Source organism: Molossus molossus, unplaced genomic scaffold (genome assembly GCF_014108415.1).
Source record: "Molossus molossus isolate mMolMol1 unplaced genomic scaffold, mMolMol1.p scaffold_m16_p_8, whole genome shotgun sequence".
In the NCBI taxonomy this organism is placed as follows: domain Eukaryota; kingdom Metazoa; phylum Chordata; class Mammalia; order Chiroptera; family Molossidae; genus Molossus; species Molossus molossus.
Window position 1 is genome coordinate 50151077 of NW_023425402.1, and position 22065 is coordinate 50173141.

Consider the following 22065-nt stretch of genomic DNA (forward strand, 5'->3'; position numbering starts at 1 on the left):
GGATCAGTTTAGTCATTTGTATTTACTAGAAAATGGTCTGTATCATTAGGATTTTAAAATGTACTAGCATGGGGTTATGTGTAGTATTCCTTAATTATAAGATACTTTACTCCCCCTGTCTATGCTTATATTTTCTTTATTGTTTCTAATTTTGAATTATCTGTAACCCCGCCCCCCCCTTCTTGATTTCTTTAGCCAGGGCTTTGGTAGACTGTTTTCTTCTTTTTTTTTTTTTAAAAAACAGCATTTCTAAAACTTTAAGTTGTACTCCTTCTCTAGCTTTTTTTTCTTTTGTTACTTCAAAACTTTTTGTTTGAACATTTAGTTTAATATCATCATTACTGATAAAGCACCCTTTCAGGCTTCCCCAGCCGGCCCTTGGGCAAACTTCTGGTTGATTCCTCCTCGGCCAGCCTGCTCACGTCCCACCAGCCTCACTTGGCTCAGCAAGCTGCAGGACTCCTGAAAGAGCCGTGTTGGTCAGGCCTCTGGTGCGTGGCACCTGAACCCCAGTTCACGCTCGCTCATTGGAAAGAGCTGAGTGGCTCACGTAATTGATGACCAGGCAGTGTGTGCCTTTGGGTACAGCCTGATCCAAGAGTGCACAGGATGTTTCTGGACACCTGTCTCTCTTTGTCTCAGGTCATCTGCTTTTCTCTGATGCTTGTTTTCCAGCGGCCTCCTGTGTGGCTGTGGGGAAAGATGGGCCTCTTTAGGTTCCACACGGTCCTTATGGCCCCAAACGCCCTAAGGTGACGGAACGTCTGTCTCCCACTGTTCAGCTCTGTCCCTGCAAAGGACTGGTCACCTTGCCTGGGTTCACAACTACTTGACTGACTGTTGTCTATAGATAGGAACTGAGGAGAGACTCTGCTTATGAAAATGAGCAGGGTTTACTTCTATAAAAGATGTAGAAAGGGGTTAGCATAGAATACAGACAGAGGTATCAGGGACATTATGACAGATGGTGGTGCAAGTTACCAGTACCCAGAAATGATAAAATCTGATTGTGTGCAAGAGTAAACCCCAAACTTTCTAAGGCATGACTGTCACTTTCTAGACCCGGACTTTTTTTTTGTGGAAACTGAGCACCTCACCAAGGCCTGATGTACCAATCACAGTGTGGTCACTGTCCTTCAGTGCCTGGCACACTCAGTCCTGAACCCCATGTGTGTGGGAGCCATGATAACAAGCCTCTAGACCGACCACAAGCCTCATCCTGCATGGATATCCTGCGACCCTGGATCAGTCCAGGTCTAGGGGAGGGGTGCGGATGCTCTGATGGCCAGCAGAGGTGACACTCTATCCATGGGACTTCCCAAAGGTACCAAATAAAACCAGATTTCAACTCCAAATGTTTGTAACACACCCCATGCACTTTAATTCTTAGTGGTCTTTTCTTGTTATTTTAAATATTCTTGTTCTAATTTGGATCCCCTCATTGATAAAAGAATTATTCAGGAGAGGATGTGTGTGAGTTTAACTTCTTTATGATCAGGTTTTTAGTTAGGTTTGGATTTGGTGTGCACATCATCTCTCTCCTTACCAGGTTTGTGGTCAGTGGCATGTACACCGGAGAACGGAGCTAGATGGGGTTCAAGTGTCAGCTTAGAATGAGCTCTCTGCTAATGACGAGGTGTGAGAACATGGTTGAATCTCAGGTCAAAGTGTGGATTTCTGCCCCCTTCTGGTTGACAGTGACCAGCCCCAGTGAGGGAACTGGTTTGCTTAGATGGGGACAGGCAAGAAGGTGGAAAGTCACCTGGTCTGCTAAGCATGTGCAGCTACAAGCTCGTGGGGAGCTTTCCTTACCTGAGAACAGATGTTCCTGAGGAGAAGAAATGGACCCGCCCTGGGGTTTTAATGATAAGAGACAAGTCCAGTGGATTTCAGGATCTCACGGATTGAACTCGGCGTTTCTCTTTGGGAATGCGCTGGAGGGGCGTGAGGCCAGGAAGGGAAAGGCACCTCACTTAGTTGTGGTTCATCACATTGTGGTCACAGTGCTTCTTGGGCTTTAAGGATTCCTTTGCTGTCTGGCGCACTGCTGACTTTTATAAGATCCAGTGAGTGCTAGGAAACAAGGGGCACATTTTTCTGTTTAAGTACAGAGTCCTCATATTAGTCTTAGAATGTGCATTATTCCGTTTACAGTCCTCATTTCTAGGTGTGTTTCCTGAAGCAGTTGGATCTCATTTTCTGTTTGGAATGACCTGCATCTAGTTTCCCATGTGACTCTTCAGGTGCCCTGGCCCAGGGTCCTGCAGCCTCAGGGATGAGCTTTGCCACCTTTGACTTCTTTTCTATGGGGTTTATCCCCGCCCTTGGAAAGTCATTCCAGATTCTGCTCAACTTGTAGTGGAGGGGATCCAAATGTATTTCCCCTCTGGCCACCAGGATGAGTGCAGCCCTTCAGGGGTTGCTGGGATCCTGGTGGTCTGCCAGGCCATGCTGTGACAGGCTCGTCACTCTTTCTCCAGAGCCCCCTGATTGCTTAAACAAGGTCATCCTACCCATTCACGCACACACGTCTTTGTAACTTGCAGCAGTGGGATACAGATAGCACCACTCCTAGTTTCCATTGGTATCTGGGAAGACTGGAGGTTGATACCCAGTTGGTCTGCCTGGGGCTCCCTCCTGGGCATCTTGACTGTCTCTGCCCCACCCCACCCCCCGCCCCGCCCAAACCTGGGAGTAGCTTCCCCTTCATGTGTTCTCCTGTAGCACTTACTTTTATTCTGAATTCATCTTGTTAATCCCAAGTTACATAATCATGCTGTTTTTTGTGTGTATGTACTTAATGAGTATGCATAATTTTTATTCATATATGTAAGAATTTTACTTGCAAAAGGACTTGAGGTATTTTTGTGGATTAAAATACAGGATATGTGAGGACAACTTGAAAATTTTCTTCCTGAAGACAGTGGGGGTAAAGGAATCGCCAGCTTTCACACCGAGCGACCCTCTGCCAGGCTTTGCTTTTTTTTTCTTTTCTTCAGTGGTAAGAATTAAATTACATGAGGCCTGCCCTCTTAAAGTTTTATGTGTACAGTCCAGCCGTGTGGCTCCGTGGTTGAGTGTTGACCTATGTACAAAGAGGTCGCTGATTCAGTTCCTGGTCAGGGCACATGCCCAGGTTGTGGGCCCGATCCTCAGTGGGGGGGCATGCAGGAGGTGGCCAGTCGATGTTCTCTCTCATCAATGTTTCTACCTCTCTCCCTTTCACTCTAAAATCAATAAAGGAAAAAAAAGATTTTTTTTAAAGTTTCATGTGTACAGTACAGTGGTGTGAACTACAGGCACAACATTCTACACAGATCTCCGGAATGTTTCATCTTCCATAACCGAAACGTTCCTTTGCTTTGAAGCTTTCTAATGCTACGTGAACAGGATTTGTTTTGAGCAGCTGTTCTTAGGAAAATGCGTTCGGATTCATCCATAGCTATAAAATCTAAACTCTTAGAGGCTTTGCTGCAGGTGTTGTTAGTGGGCTTTCAGGTTCCAGTTATTTTAATACCACTGTGGAGTGTGACCATGGAGACTGACACACCCGAGGGACAAGGGATTGGGTTCTCATTCTGCTTCTTCATCGTCGTGCAATCCTCCGGTTTCTCCCTTTATCCTGACACCTTTCCTCCCTTTCCCCAACATTTCTTCCAAGTTTTAGGCCAAGAAACCAGACTATTAAACCCACGAATGAGCAAGAAGGTATTTACCTGGTTAAAATGCCAGAAATTTTATTGGCACCCTGTGGAACCCTGAATTTCACAAAGCCCCTTTACAGAAAGTTTCCCACTACCTTCCTGAGAAGGATTTGCTTAACTGAGAAAGATGTCCATTGTGAAAGGACTTCAGACTTGAAGGAACTTGAACACTGTTTGCTTTTGCATCTGGGTGTTTGACTTGGAAGGGCACAGCCTTTAAATACTGCTCTATTTAAAGTAGTTGACTACTTGTGGGCAGGAGGTGACAAAATTAGATATAATAATCCTAGAATTATTTAGCTATTTGGCAGCATTGTTCTGCCTGGCGTGACGGTTTTATGAATGTTGTAAACGAGAAGAGCCAGTGTGTCTGCTGTAGACCGAGTTGGATTCTGTTGCAGCAGCTGTGATTGTACCGTGAGACATGCAGAAGAATCACAGCAAAATGGAGACAGTCAGAGAACACACTTTCACCTTTCCAAGGAAAACAAACAGCGATCGATGACTCTTGGACCGCCGCGCCCCCCCCCCCCCCCCCCCCCCCCCCCGGGGTCCTCCTAGCACCAGGCTGTTTTGCGGCCTAGATGCAGACTCATCCAAATGCAAATCAGAGGAAGGGGAAGGGCCAGCAAAGACCCTCATTGCGCTGGGGTCTCAGGGTGTGAGCCCGAAGTAGCTAGAATGTCCTGGTGGGAAGTAGCCATCAAACCTACACGATAACGTGCACTGTGCCTGTTTTCTCTGTCTCATTCCCGTTACAGTGGCCACTCCCGCTCCTTTGAGAGGCCAGCCATGCCCTGTGGCCTCTTCTCTCCTTGACTTCTTCCCCAGCTTCCTAACTGACCTCCCTGTTTTTCAGTTTTGCTCCCCTACAGTTTATTCTTCACTCAAAGCAAAGCAGATGACATAACTACCTCCCTCACTAATCATAGCTTGCTTGCACTTAGAATGAACATTCAAACTTAACTGCCCAGCAGGTGCCCCATTATCCGGCTCCTGCCTGGGTCTCGCTGGCTCTCACTCATTCCCACCCTCACTGGTTTATTCTTGTTCACACCACTCCCCTCCCCCCAAGGGCCCTGTACTTGCAGGGTCCCAGGCCTGGCAAGTCCTTCCCCTCTGTGTATGGCTGCTCCCTCTCGCCTGTCAGACCTGCTCGGTTCAGAACCTGCTCGAAGAATTTCCCTGGTTACCTTCCCTGAAGTAAGTGTCCTATTCCCCGTGCTTTCCAGGGTCTGTGGTGAATCACTGACTTTGAAATTTCCAAACCATGTGGATTGATATTTTTTTGAAATGTAACAAAGACATCTCGGCAAGGTCAGATTGCTTACGGCACTCCTCTCCTTTGCTCGTCTCATCCTGGGCTGGTAGCAGGTCGTCCAGGACCAGCATAGATTGTGGATGCTACTCTGAGTAGCAGCGTCTCTCCACAATGACCCAAAACGTGTCCTTAGGACTAGCTGCTCTCTGTAACCCTATAGCTTGAGTTTTATCTCCGCGAGTAAATTTTAGCTCCATGATGACAGGAAGCTGATCTTTGACTTGTTGCCCCTCCATCCACAATGCCAGGATCAGTGCTGAAGCACCCTCGGTTCCTTCCAAATCCCTGTTGATGCTCCAGCACCCCAAGGTGCCTGTCCTGTCTAGCCTAAGTGGATTGAAATCTTAGGAGGCCCAGGCTACTCGCCTTCTCCCCTGGTTGGGTCTGCTTTGTCTCCACATCCCAGTATCAGACATGGAGTCAGCCTGTCATGGTTACAGTGACTGGAGTAAAGTAATTCAGAGCTTGATCAGTGACTGTAGTACCGCCTATCTCCATTGCATTGTCTGTCATGTAGGCATGGCTTTCCTTCCCCCATGAAATCCAGTAATGCTCCTGCACACATTTAGTGATCTCCAAAATGCGTCCCTTGAGTGGCTTTGCCACTATGTATCAATTTTGTAACTATAAACCAAGAGCTACTTTCTAACAGCTTAGTTATAAACAGGGTATGCTTGGGGACAACTGATCTCTTGTAAAAGACTGCCCTTCCCTGCCTTTGTGGTCAGTTCTCCTGACTTCCTGCAGACCGCTGTTTGCTCTACATATAAACCATTTAGTATAGATATTCTTATTGAATGCCAGTTATTTTCCGATCTTAAAAAATATTCTTTAGCTTCACATTTTAGTGAAGTTGACAAGGTAGTAGGTCTTAGAAAGATAGTAAGTGAAAAACAAAATTGAACTTTATTTCTTTAACGCTGACATTGCTTGGGGATTACGAGCTGCTGACTGAGCAGCCCCGGGCCTTGCACAGTGTGAGGGGGGCTACTGACCGTGTGATCCGAGCAGCAGCACAGTGTGTGCTCAGAGCATAGGTCCTAGGAGCCATCTCGGCTGTTTCCTAGCTGCGCGATGCTGGGCAGCGTTGTAACTCTGAGACTCCGTTTTCCTACTCGTGAAGGTGGGCTAACTAAAGAAGCTTCGATTATGAGTTCCAAACGAGTTAATACTTGCCTAATACATAAGTATTAATTATTATTTATTAAGAGAAAGTGTGCTTTCACTGATACAATTTTTAGTCTTTTTTCCCTCCAATTTTATTGAGATATAACTGACATATAGCACTGTATAAGTATAATGTATACAGCGCAATTATTTTTCTTACATATATTGTGAAATGATTACCGCATTAAGTTTAGTTTACATCTATCATCTAATATAGATATAAAGGAAAAAAGTTTGTGTGCGTGAGATCATACAGTAATTGTCTTTCTCTGCTGACTTACTTCACTTAGTATAATGCCTCAAGGTCCATCCATGTTGTCACAAATGGCAGGATTTCCTCCTTTCTGTGGCTGAGTAATATTCCATTGTATATACATATATATCACATTTCCTTTATCCATTCACCCATCAGTGGACACGTAGGCCGTTTCCATATTGTGGCATTATAAATAATGCTTTGAACATGGGGCTACAGGTATCTCTTCAACATAGTGTTTTTGTTTTCTTTGGATATATTCCCGGAAGTGGAATTGCTGTATCTCTCTGATACATATGAAAGTATAACATTTCTCGTGTTAAATTTTATATCTGACTTTCTCCAACCATTTAAATGTTTTCTGCAGGCTTTTGTGGAGGCCCAGAATAAGATTACTGTGCCATTTCTTGAGCAGTGTCCTATCAGAGGTCTATACAAGGAGAGAATGACTGAGCTGTACGACTACCCCAAGTATAGTTGCCATTTCAAGAAAGGAAAACGGTATGTGAAGTAGCTTTCATTTTATTGTATTTCACTTTTCTAATTGAATGCATTCTTAAATTTTAAAACCGTTTCTAAATATCAAATTCATTATAAAATTGATTCATTTCTATACTTAAATATGAGAATAATATTTTTTAGTCTACTCTCCAGATTCTTAAAATAAGGATTAAAAAATTTAGTACATGTTAACTAGAATTAAAAATAAATTTTAAAAAACATGAACATAATCACTAAAAAAAGAAAAAGAAATTTAGTATAGATATGCCCTAGGAAGAAATCTAGAGTGTAAGAAAAAATTATTTTCTTATAGTTAGTAATTGGTGAGATGGGATGATTCATAGACAACAGTGGAGATTTGTTTGCCATCAAGATTAATCATCTTTGGCTTATACTACTTGAAAAGATTTTACTATATGCATTTCTTCTATCCAAAAATGAAAATTGTCCAAGGTGTAGAACCTAATAATTCACCTCTTCTTTTCCTCTTTTTTTTTTTTTTACACTCACTTAAACATAGTCTTTTGTTGGTTTTTTAAGCCTCTTTGGAAGCACCATCAGAAATTTACTTTAGAATTTCATAGATGCCCCCATCTCCCTGCCCAAGGATCAGCAAAGTGCAATCTGCATGCCAAAACCTGCTGACCACCTGTTTTCATAAGTAAGATTTAAATGGCACACAGTCATGTCCATTCCTTTATGTATTATCTATGGCTGCTTTTGTACAGCCTCCAAGCTGTGTAGTAGCAGCAGAGATGTATGGCCCACAAAGCCTGAAATATTTGCAGTCTTGCCCGTTACAGAAATGGTTTCCCAACCCCTACCTAGCAGCCTTTTGTTTAGCAAATAAAAGTATTTTCCTCTGTTTAGCTCAGGTGCAGAATTTGGATACCTAAAGCAATTCAGATAACCAACTCTAGGCACAGGGAGGTGGTTGAACCTACAGCCTAGTCCCCGTGTCCCTGGCATGGCTCGTTTGCAGTTGTACCTTTGTGTGTGTGTGTGCTTTCTTTTTGCTTATGGGCATTTGGTTTTACTCTACAAATAGAAAGCTTCACAACTAAATAAAGACTGTCTCTGTCCCCCAGGTATTTCTATTTTTATAATACAGGTTTGCAGAACCAACGAGTATTATATGTACAGGATTCCTTAGAGGGTGAAGCCAGAGTGTTTCTAGACCCCAATGTACTCTCAGACGATGGCACGGTGGCTCTTAGAGGTAAGTGCTCACAACCAGGCCCGTGGGAGTCCCAGGCCCTCACGTGAAGCTCCGTGTTGGTCTAGTGCCCTCACCTCGGAAATAGCACACAGAGCGCGGACCATATTGCAGAACAGATGCACACCCAACGTCAGGAAAGCTAATTTTTGCACAGTGTGTAGAACACACGAGTAGTCACGTGTTCTGATGGCATGAAGCGGAGCTGTGGAGTACTTCTCACAGCACCCAAATTAGCTTCTAGGGCTTCTGGATCCTGAAGTAGCATCAGCATGTCCTCTGACATCCCTGAGAACTGACTGGTTAGAAGAAAAGAATCCTCATCTATGAGAAATGTGAGCTATACAAAGAATGTTTAAACTGTAGCTATAAAGTAGGAAGGAATATTTACGAGATCCCTTTCCTTGGGAGAGGGGAACTGACTACGAGTTTTAAAATTTAGATAATTGTCAATATGTTAGGATTAAAAGTAAAAAAAATGCAATGTTGTAAAAATTGGACAGCTTGGTACCCTGCCCACTGAAGAGGCAAGTTTAAAAACTGAGTCAGTCAGTCTAGCCTGCAGTTGCTGTATGTCTCCTAAGTAACCCTGCCCTGAAGGTAACCTACTCCACAGGCCGGGTTTGTGCCATAGCCCTAGTTCTAGGATCAGGAAGTTGGCTCTTCTATGGTTAATAATTGTATGCTCTGAGAACCACATCTTGGTAGCATTATAGATATTTTTAGTGAAGTTGGCTCATCTTCTGGAGCATCTCCTCTTTTATGAAAAAAGCACAGGTGTAGGTTCAGTCCTACAGAATTGAGCAGTTGGAACACTGAAGTCTAATAATCACTTTGGTGGGAGTTAAACAGATCCGTGCAAAGACCCTTTTGTAAATGCACTCAGTCGTTTAATGGATTCGTCTCCTCCACTCCCCAAATAGGCTGGGTGTGTAAATGATGATCCTTTACTAAATAATATTGAAAGTAAGATACCAGCCAGTTTGTAAGAGTTTTCTTCCATGAATTTGAACTTAATACACTGGTTCTGTGCCATAATATACCCTGTATAGAAATTTATTTCGTTTTAACAAAGGTCTGTCTTGCAACTCATCCAGAAAGACTTCATTGTAACAGGGTCTCAACTCTCGCTTTGATGATTTGTTCTAGTAACTTTTTAATGGAATTCTTGCTGTGTACAGGTCTTGATGGATAAAAAGGAAAATCAGACATGGGACCTGGCTTCAGGCTTTGCCAGTGATGTTATAGGGAAGTTATAGTATGGCTAAACATTCAGATTTTTTGATAGTATATACATTTTTAAAGTATATATTTTAAATCAAAATGTTTTTGAAAATTTTCTAATTATATATAAATAATTCAAGCACTACACTGTTACACAGAGTGGAAAGTGAATACTTTCTTCCCATCATCTTCTAGATTCTTTTCTGCAATTACAAACATATGAACCTGGATATTTTATAGCAAGTATAAGTGGTTAATAAATAGGCTTTTGAAATTTTAAACATATTTCCTATTAGTAGAGGTTTCATGTAAAATAGTAGAACACCTCTGAAAATAGCTGGGTTTCTTAGGATAATTTTCACACAGCCTCCCCCATAAAGTTCAGCAAACAACATAAGAGGAAATCTCTGGTGTAAGTGTATGGTACCAAATGCTGTATGTATTTCATAATGATTAAAGCTACTATAAATGTGTAAATACATGTCAGGAAACATCCATAGCTATTGCAATGTTCTGTCTATCACAGCCTTAAAGAATTGGACATGGAGGAGTAGTCCGTAGATGGAGTTGCTTTTCTTACTTTGCATGGTCACTTGTGGAATGTGCACTGTGTGAGATCTTCATTGCAAACCCTCAGGCGTGTTTACCTGGGTTTGTGGTGGTTGGATGGTATGGACGATCACCCTCCAGTGCCAGCAATGCAATTGTAAAGAGTGATCTCACGTAGTTTGGAATCCATTCCAAAAATTACCTAATGGCTCCAATTTAGTTTGGTTACATGGTGTGTGTCCTGATTGAGTCATTACTCCAAAGGCAGTTTCCTTACTCTTTTCCTCCCTCGTTCCCTTTAGAGTATAAATAAAATGTGCTGAAAGTCCGAGATGAGCTCTGCTTTTAACTGAACTGCCTAATGAATTATAGAAATTTAAAAATGAAATTATCTTAGTGGTTATATAATCCAATACTTTATTTTATGTTATTATTTTTTTAAATCCTCACCTGAGGATTTAAAAAATATTTTTTCAGACAGAGAGGTATGGGGGGTGAGAAAGAAACATCAATTGGTTGCCTTCCCCATGACCCCAACCAGGGCTGGGGACTGAACTGCAACCAAGGTATGTGCCCTTGACCGGAATCGAGCCCGCGACTCTAGTCCGCAGGCTGACGCTCCAACCACTGAGCCACACTGGCCAGGGTCAATACTTTATTTTCTAGATGAAGAGATGAAGACTTGTCCAAGGTCATAAAGCAAATAAATGTCTGTAAGATGTGGGCTCGGCCCTCAGAGTTCCTCACTAGTACATTCTGCCTGGGTGTATGAACGAAAGTGTTGCCAGACAGCACAGAGGCCAGTGAGCAGGGCTGGGAATTGTGTCTCCATCCTGTTTGCTTTCTCCTGTGTTTCATAGGCTATGCATTCAGTGAAGATGGCGAATATTTTGCCTATGGTCTGAGTGCCAGTGGCTCAGACTGGGTGACCATCAAGTTTATGAAAGTTGATGGTGCCAAAGAGCTTCCAGATGTGCTTGAAAGAGTCAAATTCAGCTGTATGGCCTGGACCCATGATGGGAAGGGAATGTTCTACAACTCTTACCCCCAGCAAGATGGAAAAAGTGATGGTAAGTAAGACTTCAGAGGAATAGAATGTGACTCACATAACTAAGAGAAGCTAAACCCTAACAGAGGTTGTTTGGTCTGGAGCCAAGATTCCTCAAAGGACATTGTATCAGTAGCTTTGTTGTGTAACAGATCACCCCAAACCTCAGTGGCTTGGAATAGTGACCGTTTACTTTGCTTGAGTCTGTGGGTTGGCAGGGCAGTTCTTTTGGGCTTAGCTGAGTTCAATCCTATATCTGTGGCCAGCTGCAGGCCAGTTAGCTGATCTTGGCTTCACTCTTCCACATGTCTGGGGCCTCTGCTCTGCTCCATGTGGTCTCTCATCCTCCAGCAGACTCGTTTGCATAGCAGCTTGTCAGGATTCCAAGAGGCGGAGCTCAAAGGTACAACCTTGGATGCCTGGGCTGGCTGCTGTCCTGTTACCAGATAGATCCCTACATCCTGTTTGCCAGCCTCTCTTCAAGCAGATACAGGATACTGAAAAATTGAGGCCATTATTACAGTCAGTCTTGCACAAATGTGTTTTATCTCCCAAGGGGATCATGGAGAAGCTGGATTTTTTTTTTTTTTAAATAAAACCAACTTATTTACTAGTGTTGAGTTATTATACAGTTTTCCTACTGCAATAATCCTATATCTTCCCCTGATCAGAAGTTACAAGTCCCCTGTTGATCGCATTTACCTTGACACTTTTCTTCTTGTTAATGTCCCATACACACCCATTCTCCTCTTCAGTTGCATTAAGATTCTACTGTGCTTACTGGTTCCTCTTTCCTTTCCCCCTCACTCCTCGTCTTCCCAAGCAGGACGGACCCTGTACCTTATACCTTGCTGGTGTAGGCTGTCAACATTGTCTTTGCCCCAGTCCATATTTCCACCTAGGGAACATGGCTGGTCTTCACAGGTGGGTTTGACGATCCCCTTGTTAGAGATTTGGAGCTGGGATGCGGAGTCTCGGTTACTTGTTTCAGGGCCTGGGGCTGGCGGAAGCCCAGTGCTGTCCACCGCACAGGTTGTCCCCTTATCGTGACTTCCTGTTATCGTCATCTGTAGCTGTGCTTTCCCTTCTGTCCCCCCAGTTGAATGGGGAATAAGGCTGTAACACTTTTCATCTCTTTTGGCCGTGTTTACCGTCGGCGGCCTCTGGCTAGACTACCGAATTACCTCTCTCTGAATTCACCGGTGAGCTACGAGAGGAGCTGAGAGTGTTTTAATCAAGGATGCTGGCTAAGGAAAGACCTCTGCTCTGTGCACAGAAGGAGCTGCCTGTGCTGAGAGGGCCAGTGGGTTCGGAAACACTGGCTGTTTCCAAGTTCTGGGAGAGTAAAGACGTATGTAACTGGCCACGTCTTGTTAGAGAATAATGTTATTAAGCGAACTTGTGAAAAACGTGAAAGAGTTTAGTTAACCCTCAGCTGTCAGTGGCAGAAACAGTAAATGTGACGGAACCAAGACAGCCAGCGCCTCCCCGCTGTCCTTTGTTGCCCTCCTGTCCAGGGACCTCAGCAGCCTCTCCGGTTGAGTGATGGAGGCCCTTACAGTGAATGCTAATACTGACCGTGCACTTCTTACCAGTGTTCCTGGGAAACCACCAAGTACTCGAAGGTGTTTTATTTGTTTGTTTTCATTAAATTTATTGGGGTGACATTGGTTAATAGGATCATACAGGTTTCAAGTGTGCGCTTCTAGGATACAAGGTCTGTATATTGCACTGTGTGTTGTGGTATTATTTTACTTCTGTTTTCTTCATTGTTCTGAAAGCTTGGCACACTTTCAGAATGAAATAAAAACAGTTCAGAATGAAATAAAAACAGTTCAGTGTTATACCTGCCTCAGAAATCATCAGCTATGTGTGAATTATTTCCAGGATAATACCCAACTGATTTTTAACTTTTTTTTTTTTTTTAATTAGCTTTTAGAGCAGTTTTAGGTTCACAGCAAAATAAGCAGAAGGCACAGAGATTTCCCGAACATCCCCTGCCCCCACACATGCACAGCCTCCCCCATTATCAACATCCCTGCCAGAGTGGCACAGTTGACAGGCCACCCTTGACACATCATTATCACCGCAGTCAGCAGTCTACATTGCACTTCAGTTTATGTTATACGTTGCATGGGTTCACACAAGTGTGTGATGATCTGAATCCACCCCTGTAGGATTATACAGAGTGGTTTCACCTGTTGATCCTCCCTCCATCCTAAACCCTGGCAACCACTGCTCCTCTTACTGTCTCTATAGTTTTGCCTTTTCCAGAATGCCATATAGTTGGAATCATAGACTATGTAGCCTTTTCAGATTGGCTTCTTTCACTTAGTAATATGCTTTTAAGGTTGCTCCATGTCTTTTCATAGCTTGATAGCTTATTCCTTTTCAGCCCTGAATAATGATTCTCTTGTTTGGATGTACCATGATTTATTTATGCATTCACTTACCGAAAAACATCTTGGTTGCTTCCAAGTTTTGGCAATTATGAATAAAGCTGTTATAAACATTTGTATGCAGCTTTTTGCATGGACATAAAAAAGTTTTCAGCTCCTTTGGGTAAATACCAAGGAGTGCGAAGGTACTGCATCATACGGTAGAAGTCTGTTTAGCTTTGTAAGAAATGCCGAGTGTCTTCCAAAGTGGCTGTGCCATTTGGCATTCCCACCACAATGCAACGAGCGGGAGTTCCTGTTGCTCCACATCCTCACGGCATTTGGCATAGTCAGTGGATTTGGGGCGTTCTGATAGTGGTGTAGTGGTATCTGGTCGTCTCACTTCGCATTTTCTTGGTGACGTGTGATATAGAACACCTTTTCGTATTCTTATTTGCTATCTCTACTGTACATCTTCTTTGATGAGGTGTCTGTTAAGTCTTTGGCCCATTTTTCAGTCAGGTGATTTGTTTCCTTATTGTTGAGTTTTAAGAGTTCTTTGTGTATTTTGGATAACAGTCTTTTATCAGATATGTCTTTTGCAAATATTTTCTCCCAGTTGGTGACTTTGTCTTTTCCTTTCCTTGATAATATCTTTCACAGAGTGACGGTTTTAATTTTAATGAAGTTCAGCTTATCAGCTCTTTCTTTCATGAATTGTGTCTTTGGTGTGGTATCTGAAAAGTCACCACCAAACCCAAGGTCATCTTGGTTTTCTCTTAGGTTGTCTTCTAGAAATTTTTTAGTTTTGCATTTATAATTAGGGCTGTGATCCACTGTGAGTCAATGTTTGTGCCGTGTGTATAGTCTCTGTCTGGATTGTTTCATATGGGGGTGTTCAGTTCCAGCACTGTTGAAAAAAAATGGTCTTTTCTCTATTATAGGCTTTGCTCCTTCAACAAAGATCAGTTGACTGTATCATGTGGGCCTATTTCTGGGCTGTCGACTCTGACCCATTGATCTCTTTGCCTGTTTTTGCCAATATCACCAATATCTTAATTACTTATAAGAAAGTCTTGAAGTCAGGTTGTGTCAGTTCTTCAGCTTTGTTCTCTTCCTTCATTATTGTGTTGACTATTTGGGGTTGTGGGGGTTTTTTGTTTTTGTTTTTTGCCTCTCCACATAAACTTTAGAATCAGTTTGTCCACAAAAGAACTTGCTGCGTCTTTGACTGGGATTTGATTGAATCTATAGATCAAGTTTGGAAGAACTGACATTTTCACAATATTGAGTCTTCCTGACTTATGAACATGGACTATATTTCCATTTATTTACTTCTTTGATTTCTTTCATCAGAGTTTTATAGTTTTCCTCCTATTGATCGTGTACATATTTTATTAGATTTATACATAAGTATTCCACTTGGGGATACTAATGTAAATGGTATTGTGTTTTTAGTTTGAAAGTCCATTTGTTCATTGCTGGTATATAAAAGCAATTAACTTTCATGTAATAACCTTATATCCTGCAACCAGGTACATGACTTTGTTTCTAGCATAGTAGAGTGTGGGTGGAATAGATTCTCTTAAAATCGCAAACTGCATTTCAGTATACATTTTTAACTCCTTCAGGCACAGAGACATCCAGCAATCTCCACCAGAAGCTCTGCTACCATGTCTTGGGGACAGATCAGTCAGAAGATATTTTGTGTGCTGAGTTTCCTGATGAGCCTAAGTGGATGGGTGGAGCTGAGGTATTGTACTATGGTGAAATTTTACCCAAAACGACCATGTCCCATGGACTGTGTATGTAAATATCCTTGTTTTGTGGTGACCTTTATGAATGATAGAAGTCCTTTGAGGGAACAGTCTTTTTGTTAAAAAAATCTGGCCTTCAGAATGACTCTTAATAATGAAGGTGATGACAAGCCTTTTAGTTGCAATCGCAACATAAAAATCTTAACACTGCCCTGGCCGGTTAGGCTCAGTGTTTGGAGCGTCGGCCCGCAGACCAGAGAGACCTGGGTTCGGTCCCCACTAAGAGCATGTACCACAGTTGCAATTCGTCCCCGGCCCTGGTTGGGGTCACGTAGGTGGCAGCCACTCCATGTGTCTCTCTCTTCCTCCCCCTCTCTCCCTCCTGCTCTGTCTGAAGATAAATGCAAAGATGTCCTCAGGTGAGGATTTAAAAAAAATTTTTTTAGTAAAAATATCTTAACACTAAAAGTGATATGTGCTTATGGTAAAAAGTATAAAAGCACAGAATAACAAAGTAAAGCATGAACACTGTGAAACTTGGAATCCTGTTTCTAAGAGGTGAGGAAAGAGTATCCTTCCAAAAATTTCCCTTTTATACACAAGGGAGACTGTAGAGAGTGTGTTTTTCTGTTTTACACAGTTGTGCTCTTTGTGTATATTGTTTACTTGTTTTTACACTAAAAATGCACCCTTTAGATATCTTCCCATCTTATAGATAGATAGCTCATAAATTCCTTGGGGATCTTGACGAGAACCAACTTCTGTTGAAGTGATGCGTCTTTGAAGTTACTGGCCTAGATTTTCTTCTGTGTCGTGATAATCAACTGGAAAAACTTAAGAGGTGCTTAGAGTAAGAATTTACTCTTGTAAGTTCACTTCTGGGTACTAAGAAATATATTTTTTAAAGGAAGAAAAGCATTCTGAATGTTTCTATATAGGTAGGCTGTCATTCCATTGTTTTAGTGGGAATGAGGAATCCACTAGAAACTTTTTAGCTCATTGAGCCACTTAGCTCTTCTTTGGGAGACGTTTAGAACTGGTGAGAAAGGGACATTTTTCATTTGAACTCCTGCTCACGGTTCATTGCGGCGTGGAACAGGAATCCGTGGTATTTTAGCTCATGTGTGTTAATATACCTTATTTCAAATTGTCCTTTTATTCATTTATTTTGTTTCTCTAGACCAAGGCTTGGCACACTGTTGCCAGTGTTTGTAAATAAAGTTTTATTGGAACAGCCACGCCCATTGTTGACATTGTCTGTGGCTGCATTGGAGCTCTAACAGCAGAGGTCAGACGTTGCCACAGGGGCAACGTGGCCCACACAGCTTGAAATAGTTTCCCTCTGACCCTTTACAGAAAAACTTTCCCAGGCTTTAATACAGTGTGTTAAAAAATGAATTTACAGGTCTTATTTTTTTTGTTTTTTTTTATTAATTAATTTTTGTTACAGATGTTTCTCCTTTTTCCCCCACTGATTCCACCCTCCCCCTCTCTCCCTGCCCTTTCCCCAGTTTGTTGTCCATGTCCACTGTTCATGTACACATGCATATAAGCTCTGTGGTTTATCTCTCCCCCACCACCCCCCTCTTTAGGGGATTGTCAGTCTGTACCCCGCTTCCGCATCTCTGGGACTACCCCATTCCTCAGACTGTTATGTTCAAATAAGGGGTTAATTTCCAATACAGGTCTTATGTTTTAGTACCTAAAACTGTACCTCTTTTTATGCTTTTTCTTTCCTACATAATTCTCACGTATTTCTTTTTAATGGCTTTTCTGACTCCATTTGTGTATGTTTCTACTAAGTTTTCAGCTCAGCTTTTCCTCATACCTAAGGCTTTTGCTTACTATGGATAATATGTGTTTATTTATAAAATAATGTACGTTTTTACTTTCATCTGCGTGAAGTAATTAGGGAGATAAAATATGGTACCAAAAAACCCTAAAAACATTAGCTCGTGTGTTTCTCTTTACCTTTTTTGGGGGTGGTGAGAGGGCGTTGATGGGAAAAACCTAAAATAACATATTTTAGTAATCAAATTTTATTACCTCTGGATTCATCATAAATCAAAAACATGCCCTTCTGGGAAATTTTTTGCTTCAAGGCCAGTTTCATTGCACCAGACCTATTTTAATCAAAGTAAAATTCTTTGGTTGATACAATAACAGAAATACTAAATATCAGTGTATTTAAGTAAATTGATCTAAAAGAAAAGCTTAATGGTGGAACATGTGCAACTCTGGTTACTCAGATCTCTTTGTTAGCACTTGGTTGAAACAACTAGTTTTTGTTCAGTAAATTTTTTTTTTTTAATCCTCATTCGAGGATATTTTTTTCATTTATTTTCAGACAAATAATTTTTTTTTCATTTATTTTCATTTATTTTCAGAAGGAGGAGAGAGAGAGAGAAACATTGATGTGAGAGACACACATCGACTGGTTGCCTCCTACACAACCCTGACCAGGGCCAGGGACCAAACTTCAACCGAGATACATGCACTTGACCAGAATCGAACCTGTGACTCCTTGGTCTGTGGGCTGATGCTCTAACCACTGGGCAATGCCGGCCAGGGCTGTTCAGTACTTTTTTAAACATCACAGTAAAATATGCATAATATAAAATTTAATAGTGTTTTCATTTTATGTGTGGAGTGGCAATAAGTACATTTACAGTGTTGTACAATCACCAGCACTGTTCACGTCCAGAACATTCTTCACCTTGCAGAACTGAAACTGTTCCCATTAGGCAGTAAATCCCCATCTCTCCTCCCCGGTCCCTGATAACCATTCTACGTTCTGCCTCCATGTATTTGGTTACTCCAGGCACCTCACGTAAATGTCATCATAGAGGACTTGCTCTCTTGTGTCTGACGGTTTCACTTGGCATAATGTCAGGGTTTGTCCATGTCATAGCATATGTCAGAATTCCCTCCTTTTTAATTACTCTTTTGTTAATCCTTAACCGAGGGTATTTTCCCATTAATTTTTAGATGGGGGGGGGGGGATTAGAGAAAAAACACTGATATGAGAGAGACACAGGATTGGTTGCCTCCCTCATGACCCCAGAAAGGACCAGGAATTGAACTCTTTTTAAAGTTGAATAATATTTTATCAATGTATATACCACTTTTTGTTTATTCATTCATCAATGGACACTTGAGGTGCTTCTGTAGCATTACTATGAATAATACTGCTATGAGGAGCAGTTTTTAAAAATACAGGGGTGATACATCATATATATGTTCAACATCTGTATATTCCATTCTGCTAGCTAGACAACTGAGAAGAAAAGCAGATTTAAATAGTTCAGGTGCCCTGGCCGGTTTGGCTCAGCAGTTAGAGCATTGGGCTGTGGTCCAGAGAGACCCAGGTTCGGTTCCCGCTAAGGGCACGTGCCTCGGTTGCAGTTTGTCCCTGGCCCTGGTTGGGTCGTGTGGGTGGCAGCCACTCGGTGTGTCCCTTTCACCTCGATATTTCTCTCTTCCTTTCTCTCCCTCTCACTATATCTAAACAAAAAAAATGGGAGCGTGTCCTCGGGTGAGGATAAAAATAAATACATAAATAAATAGTTCAGGCGATTCTTCTACCATTCATTCAGTAGATGTTCCCTCGATATAACTTGTCTGATATACTCACTCCATATAACTTGTCTGATATACTCTTTACCACCCCCTTGGGAAGCGCAGTCATTCCATTGCCAGGACAAAATGGGATACCCGCTGGGTGGTTCACCTGCAAGTCCCTGGCTGGACGTGCCTGCGGGGTGTGTCGGGCCCTTAGTCAGCTTAACCCCTGCGCACTCTGTGTCTCTGGTCAGAAGGAAGAGGTTACACAAAACAGCAGCAATGACTGTTTAAAGAACGACATTAAGTGAAGAGATACATCTAAACTGAACAGAAGTAATCAATGAAGTTGTTAAAAAAAAAAAGCTAAAGGGACAAAGTGAGGCCTGAGGAATGTCTATTGGATCAGGACCCTCCTCAGTGAATAATGCAAAGAAAACTAGTGGGCTTAGTAAACACAGCCTGGCCGGAGACTCCCCTTAAGCTCTATTCCAGCAGCCTGGGTTGTATTATTACAGATGTCACCCTGCCAGTTGCCAGGATTGGTTGGGCAGGTCTAGCTGGTGAAGGTAGTGTCCTCATCTCTCCTTCCCCTGTGTGTGATCTTTCTGAGCTGAGAGGACCTTCTTGCTGCTAAGAGGTGCACTGTCACTTCAACATGAAAACTATAGTTCTGCTGGTATAAGCCTTCCGAAGACTTAGGCCCATCCTAAATAGAAGTTCAGTTCCAGGTCAGAATAATCTAGATCATGAAAAACAGTATTGATGTGGGGGTTTCTTGTACCTGGCAAGGAAGTGTGATAAAGCCCAGGGGGCCGACTATCTAAACCAGAATCACCCGTGACTGGTGCACAGGTGAGCACTCAGGGCGTTCGCTGGAAATGAAGCAGTTTACGAACAGCCTTTATTTAGTGACCCACACCTTAGGGAAAAGCAGTCGTCCTTCGCATAACCATGCACCATATGCATGTGTTACAGTTGTTGCTTTTATTTTTCATGCAGTTGCTTTTAGGGTCATCATTTGAATCTAGTATTTCATGAATTTAGCAGTGTCTCTGCATGGAGAGCGATGGTGGTATACTGGAGCAGAAATCAGGAGAACTTTATTCTAGTCTGTCTGTGTGGCCTTGGGCAAATCACTTCATCTCTGCCAGTCATCTCTGTCTCAGCTCCGAAGGTCTGTGATGGGAGGATCTATCACCACGTCTCACAGACCCTGAAGCAGGCTCCCTGGTGAGAATGGAGCTGCTGGATCTGAGGGCAGTGGACGAGGAGTGTTGGGCACTGGGGGTGCGGGCATTTGAGGTGCACTTGGGTGGGTGGCCGAGGGTGTGTGTATGAATTTCTCTGGCTTTCTGCCGTCCTCCCCTTTGGCTGTTGCACCCCAGATTCAAGGAGGACTTCCCTTTGTGTCCTAGAAGCTGTCTCCTCATGGCTCAGCTTCTCCTTTACAGATGTCTCCTCTGCTTTCCCGCACTGGACAGGTCTTTCTTGCCTTGAACCAGGCTATAAACAATCAGGAAGCAGCCTTACTTTTCCCACTGTTGCCTATGACAGCATCTCTCCCAGGATAACCACCTCCCGCCTGGCAGAGCCCATAGCCTTCTGGACACTTGGGTATTAAGTCTGTTACTAAAGGCCCGTTACAGTCCAAAACAAAATACCAACTCCAGGTGACATGCTTCTTCGCTCTCCCCAGCTTAGGTTTGGGGAACAGATAGTGTAGGGACTGTTTAATCCTTCCTCTTGTTTGTTTTTCCGTACAAAGACTTGGACACGAAGAGTTACACAGCCTTATTCATGATAGCCCCAAACTGGACATAACCCAGATATCCACTAACCGTACGTGAATGAACAAATTGTGGTGTATCTCTGCTATGGAATAGTACTCGGCAATGAGAAGGAGCGAACTATCGATATACCTAACAACATGTAGATGAATCTCAAAATAATGGTTTATGCTTAGTGAAAGAAGCCAGAAAAAAAAGAATGCAGTGTCTGATTCCATTTATATAACACTAGAAAATGCACACTAGTCTGTAATGGCGTGGGCGTAGCAGTGGTGGATTGGGGATTGGGAGGCAAGGGGTATGAACGTCAAGGGGCAGGAGGAAAAGGGGGGTTGAGACTGGAACTTGGATATGACGTTCCACACATGGGGCCATTCTGAGCAGTGGCAAGGTCCACATTTACCTCCCCTCGAGTCTTCATCTTGGTTCTTTGTCGGCAGCATCGTGCGGGGAGGAGGAGGCAGAGAAGTGAGCAGGATTGTTGCTCATCAGGAGCTGTTAGTTGATCTCTCCTGGCTGCTCACAGTGCATCAGCTCCCTTGGGCATCCTTTTGTAGTGAGATCCCCTCAATTCTGGGAGCCTCTGTGCTTTTTCCCTGCTGTGGGTTATAAACCCTCTGGCTGACCTTTCTGCATCATTGCATTTGTCCCTCAAAGCTTCTGCTCCCAGCAGGATTCCCTTGAGTATGAACCTCTCTGCCGCCTCCTGCCCCTCCCCCATCCTTTTTCAGCAGGGACCTTTCAGATGCCTGGAGGCCAGCTACCTTGGTGATTTTTGATGCAGGGGAAGCCACATCCATGGGTTGCTCCATCCTGGAAGTGCAGGCAGTGCCAGCCCCGTGCTCTCAGGCCCTCCCAGCAGCACCCTCATGCCCCTGGGGTAACACACAGCAGACATCTAGCATTTGGCTTGGAAAGAACAGTGACATCAATTATTATCTAACACAGACCGTGAGGCTTTTGTTACAGGGCAATGATTGCGGAAGGATAGAAATTGTCGTTTTAGAAGGTTCTCTTGGACAGAGAAGAAAAGCTCTTTATTTAAAACGATTTGTAGAGCCCGGCTGGTGTGGCTCAGTGGATTGAGCATCGTCCCATGGACTGAGAGGTCCTGGTTCGATTCCTGGTCAGGGCATATGCTGGGGTTGTGGGCTTGATCCCCAGTAGGGGGTGTGCAGGAAGCAGCCGATCGATGGTCCTCTCTCATATCGATGTTTCTATCTCTCCCTTCCTCCCTCTCTAAAAAATCAATAAAAACATTTTTAAAAAAGAATTTGTAGAGCATTTGGGGGGAAAAGAAATCAAGCTGTTTGAGGCACTTTGCCCAGCAGAGGGTGCTCGAGAATGCAGATTCCGAAAATGTATCAAGTCCCTTGAGAAAATACCCAGCCTCTCTGTGATTGTCCAGCTGAATCGTAGTTTGAGAACCTAATTCTAGAATACTTTATTCTTGAAGGGAAAAGAAAGGTTTTTTTTTTTTTGTACAGAGGTTATCCTAATTCCTAATATTCATGTCTCTCCATAAGCTATTTTACGGGTTCACTTGTGGCCCTTAGAGTTAATATATACATATTTGTATACATGTTTATATAT

At 42.9% G+C, this 22065-nt stretch overlaps 1 protein-coding gene across 2 annotated transcripts in view; it reads left to right on the plus strand.

Moving 5' to 3' along the window:
* Window positions 1-22065, plus strand: part of LOC118621718 (prolyl endopeptidase) — a 107427-nt gene that overhangs the window by 15544 nt on the left and 69818 nt on the right. For both annotated transcript variants that reach the window (XM_036249077.1, XM_036249078.1), the window contains 4 exons: window positions 6816-6949; window positions 8038-8168; window positions 10799-11008; window positions 14996-15117. In XM_036249077.1, the coding sequence (XP_036104970.1) occupies window positions 6816-6949; window positions 8038-8168; window positions 10799-11008; window positions 14996-15117 (597 nt within the window). The remainder of the gene's footprint in view (window positions 1-6815; window positions 6950-8037; window positions 8169-10798; window positions 11009-14995; window positions 15118-22065) is intronic.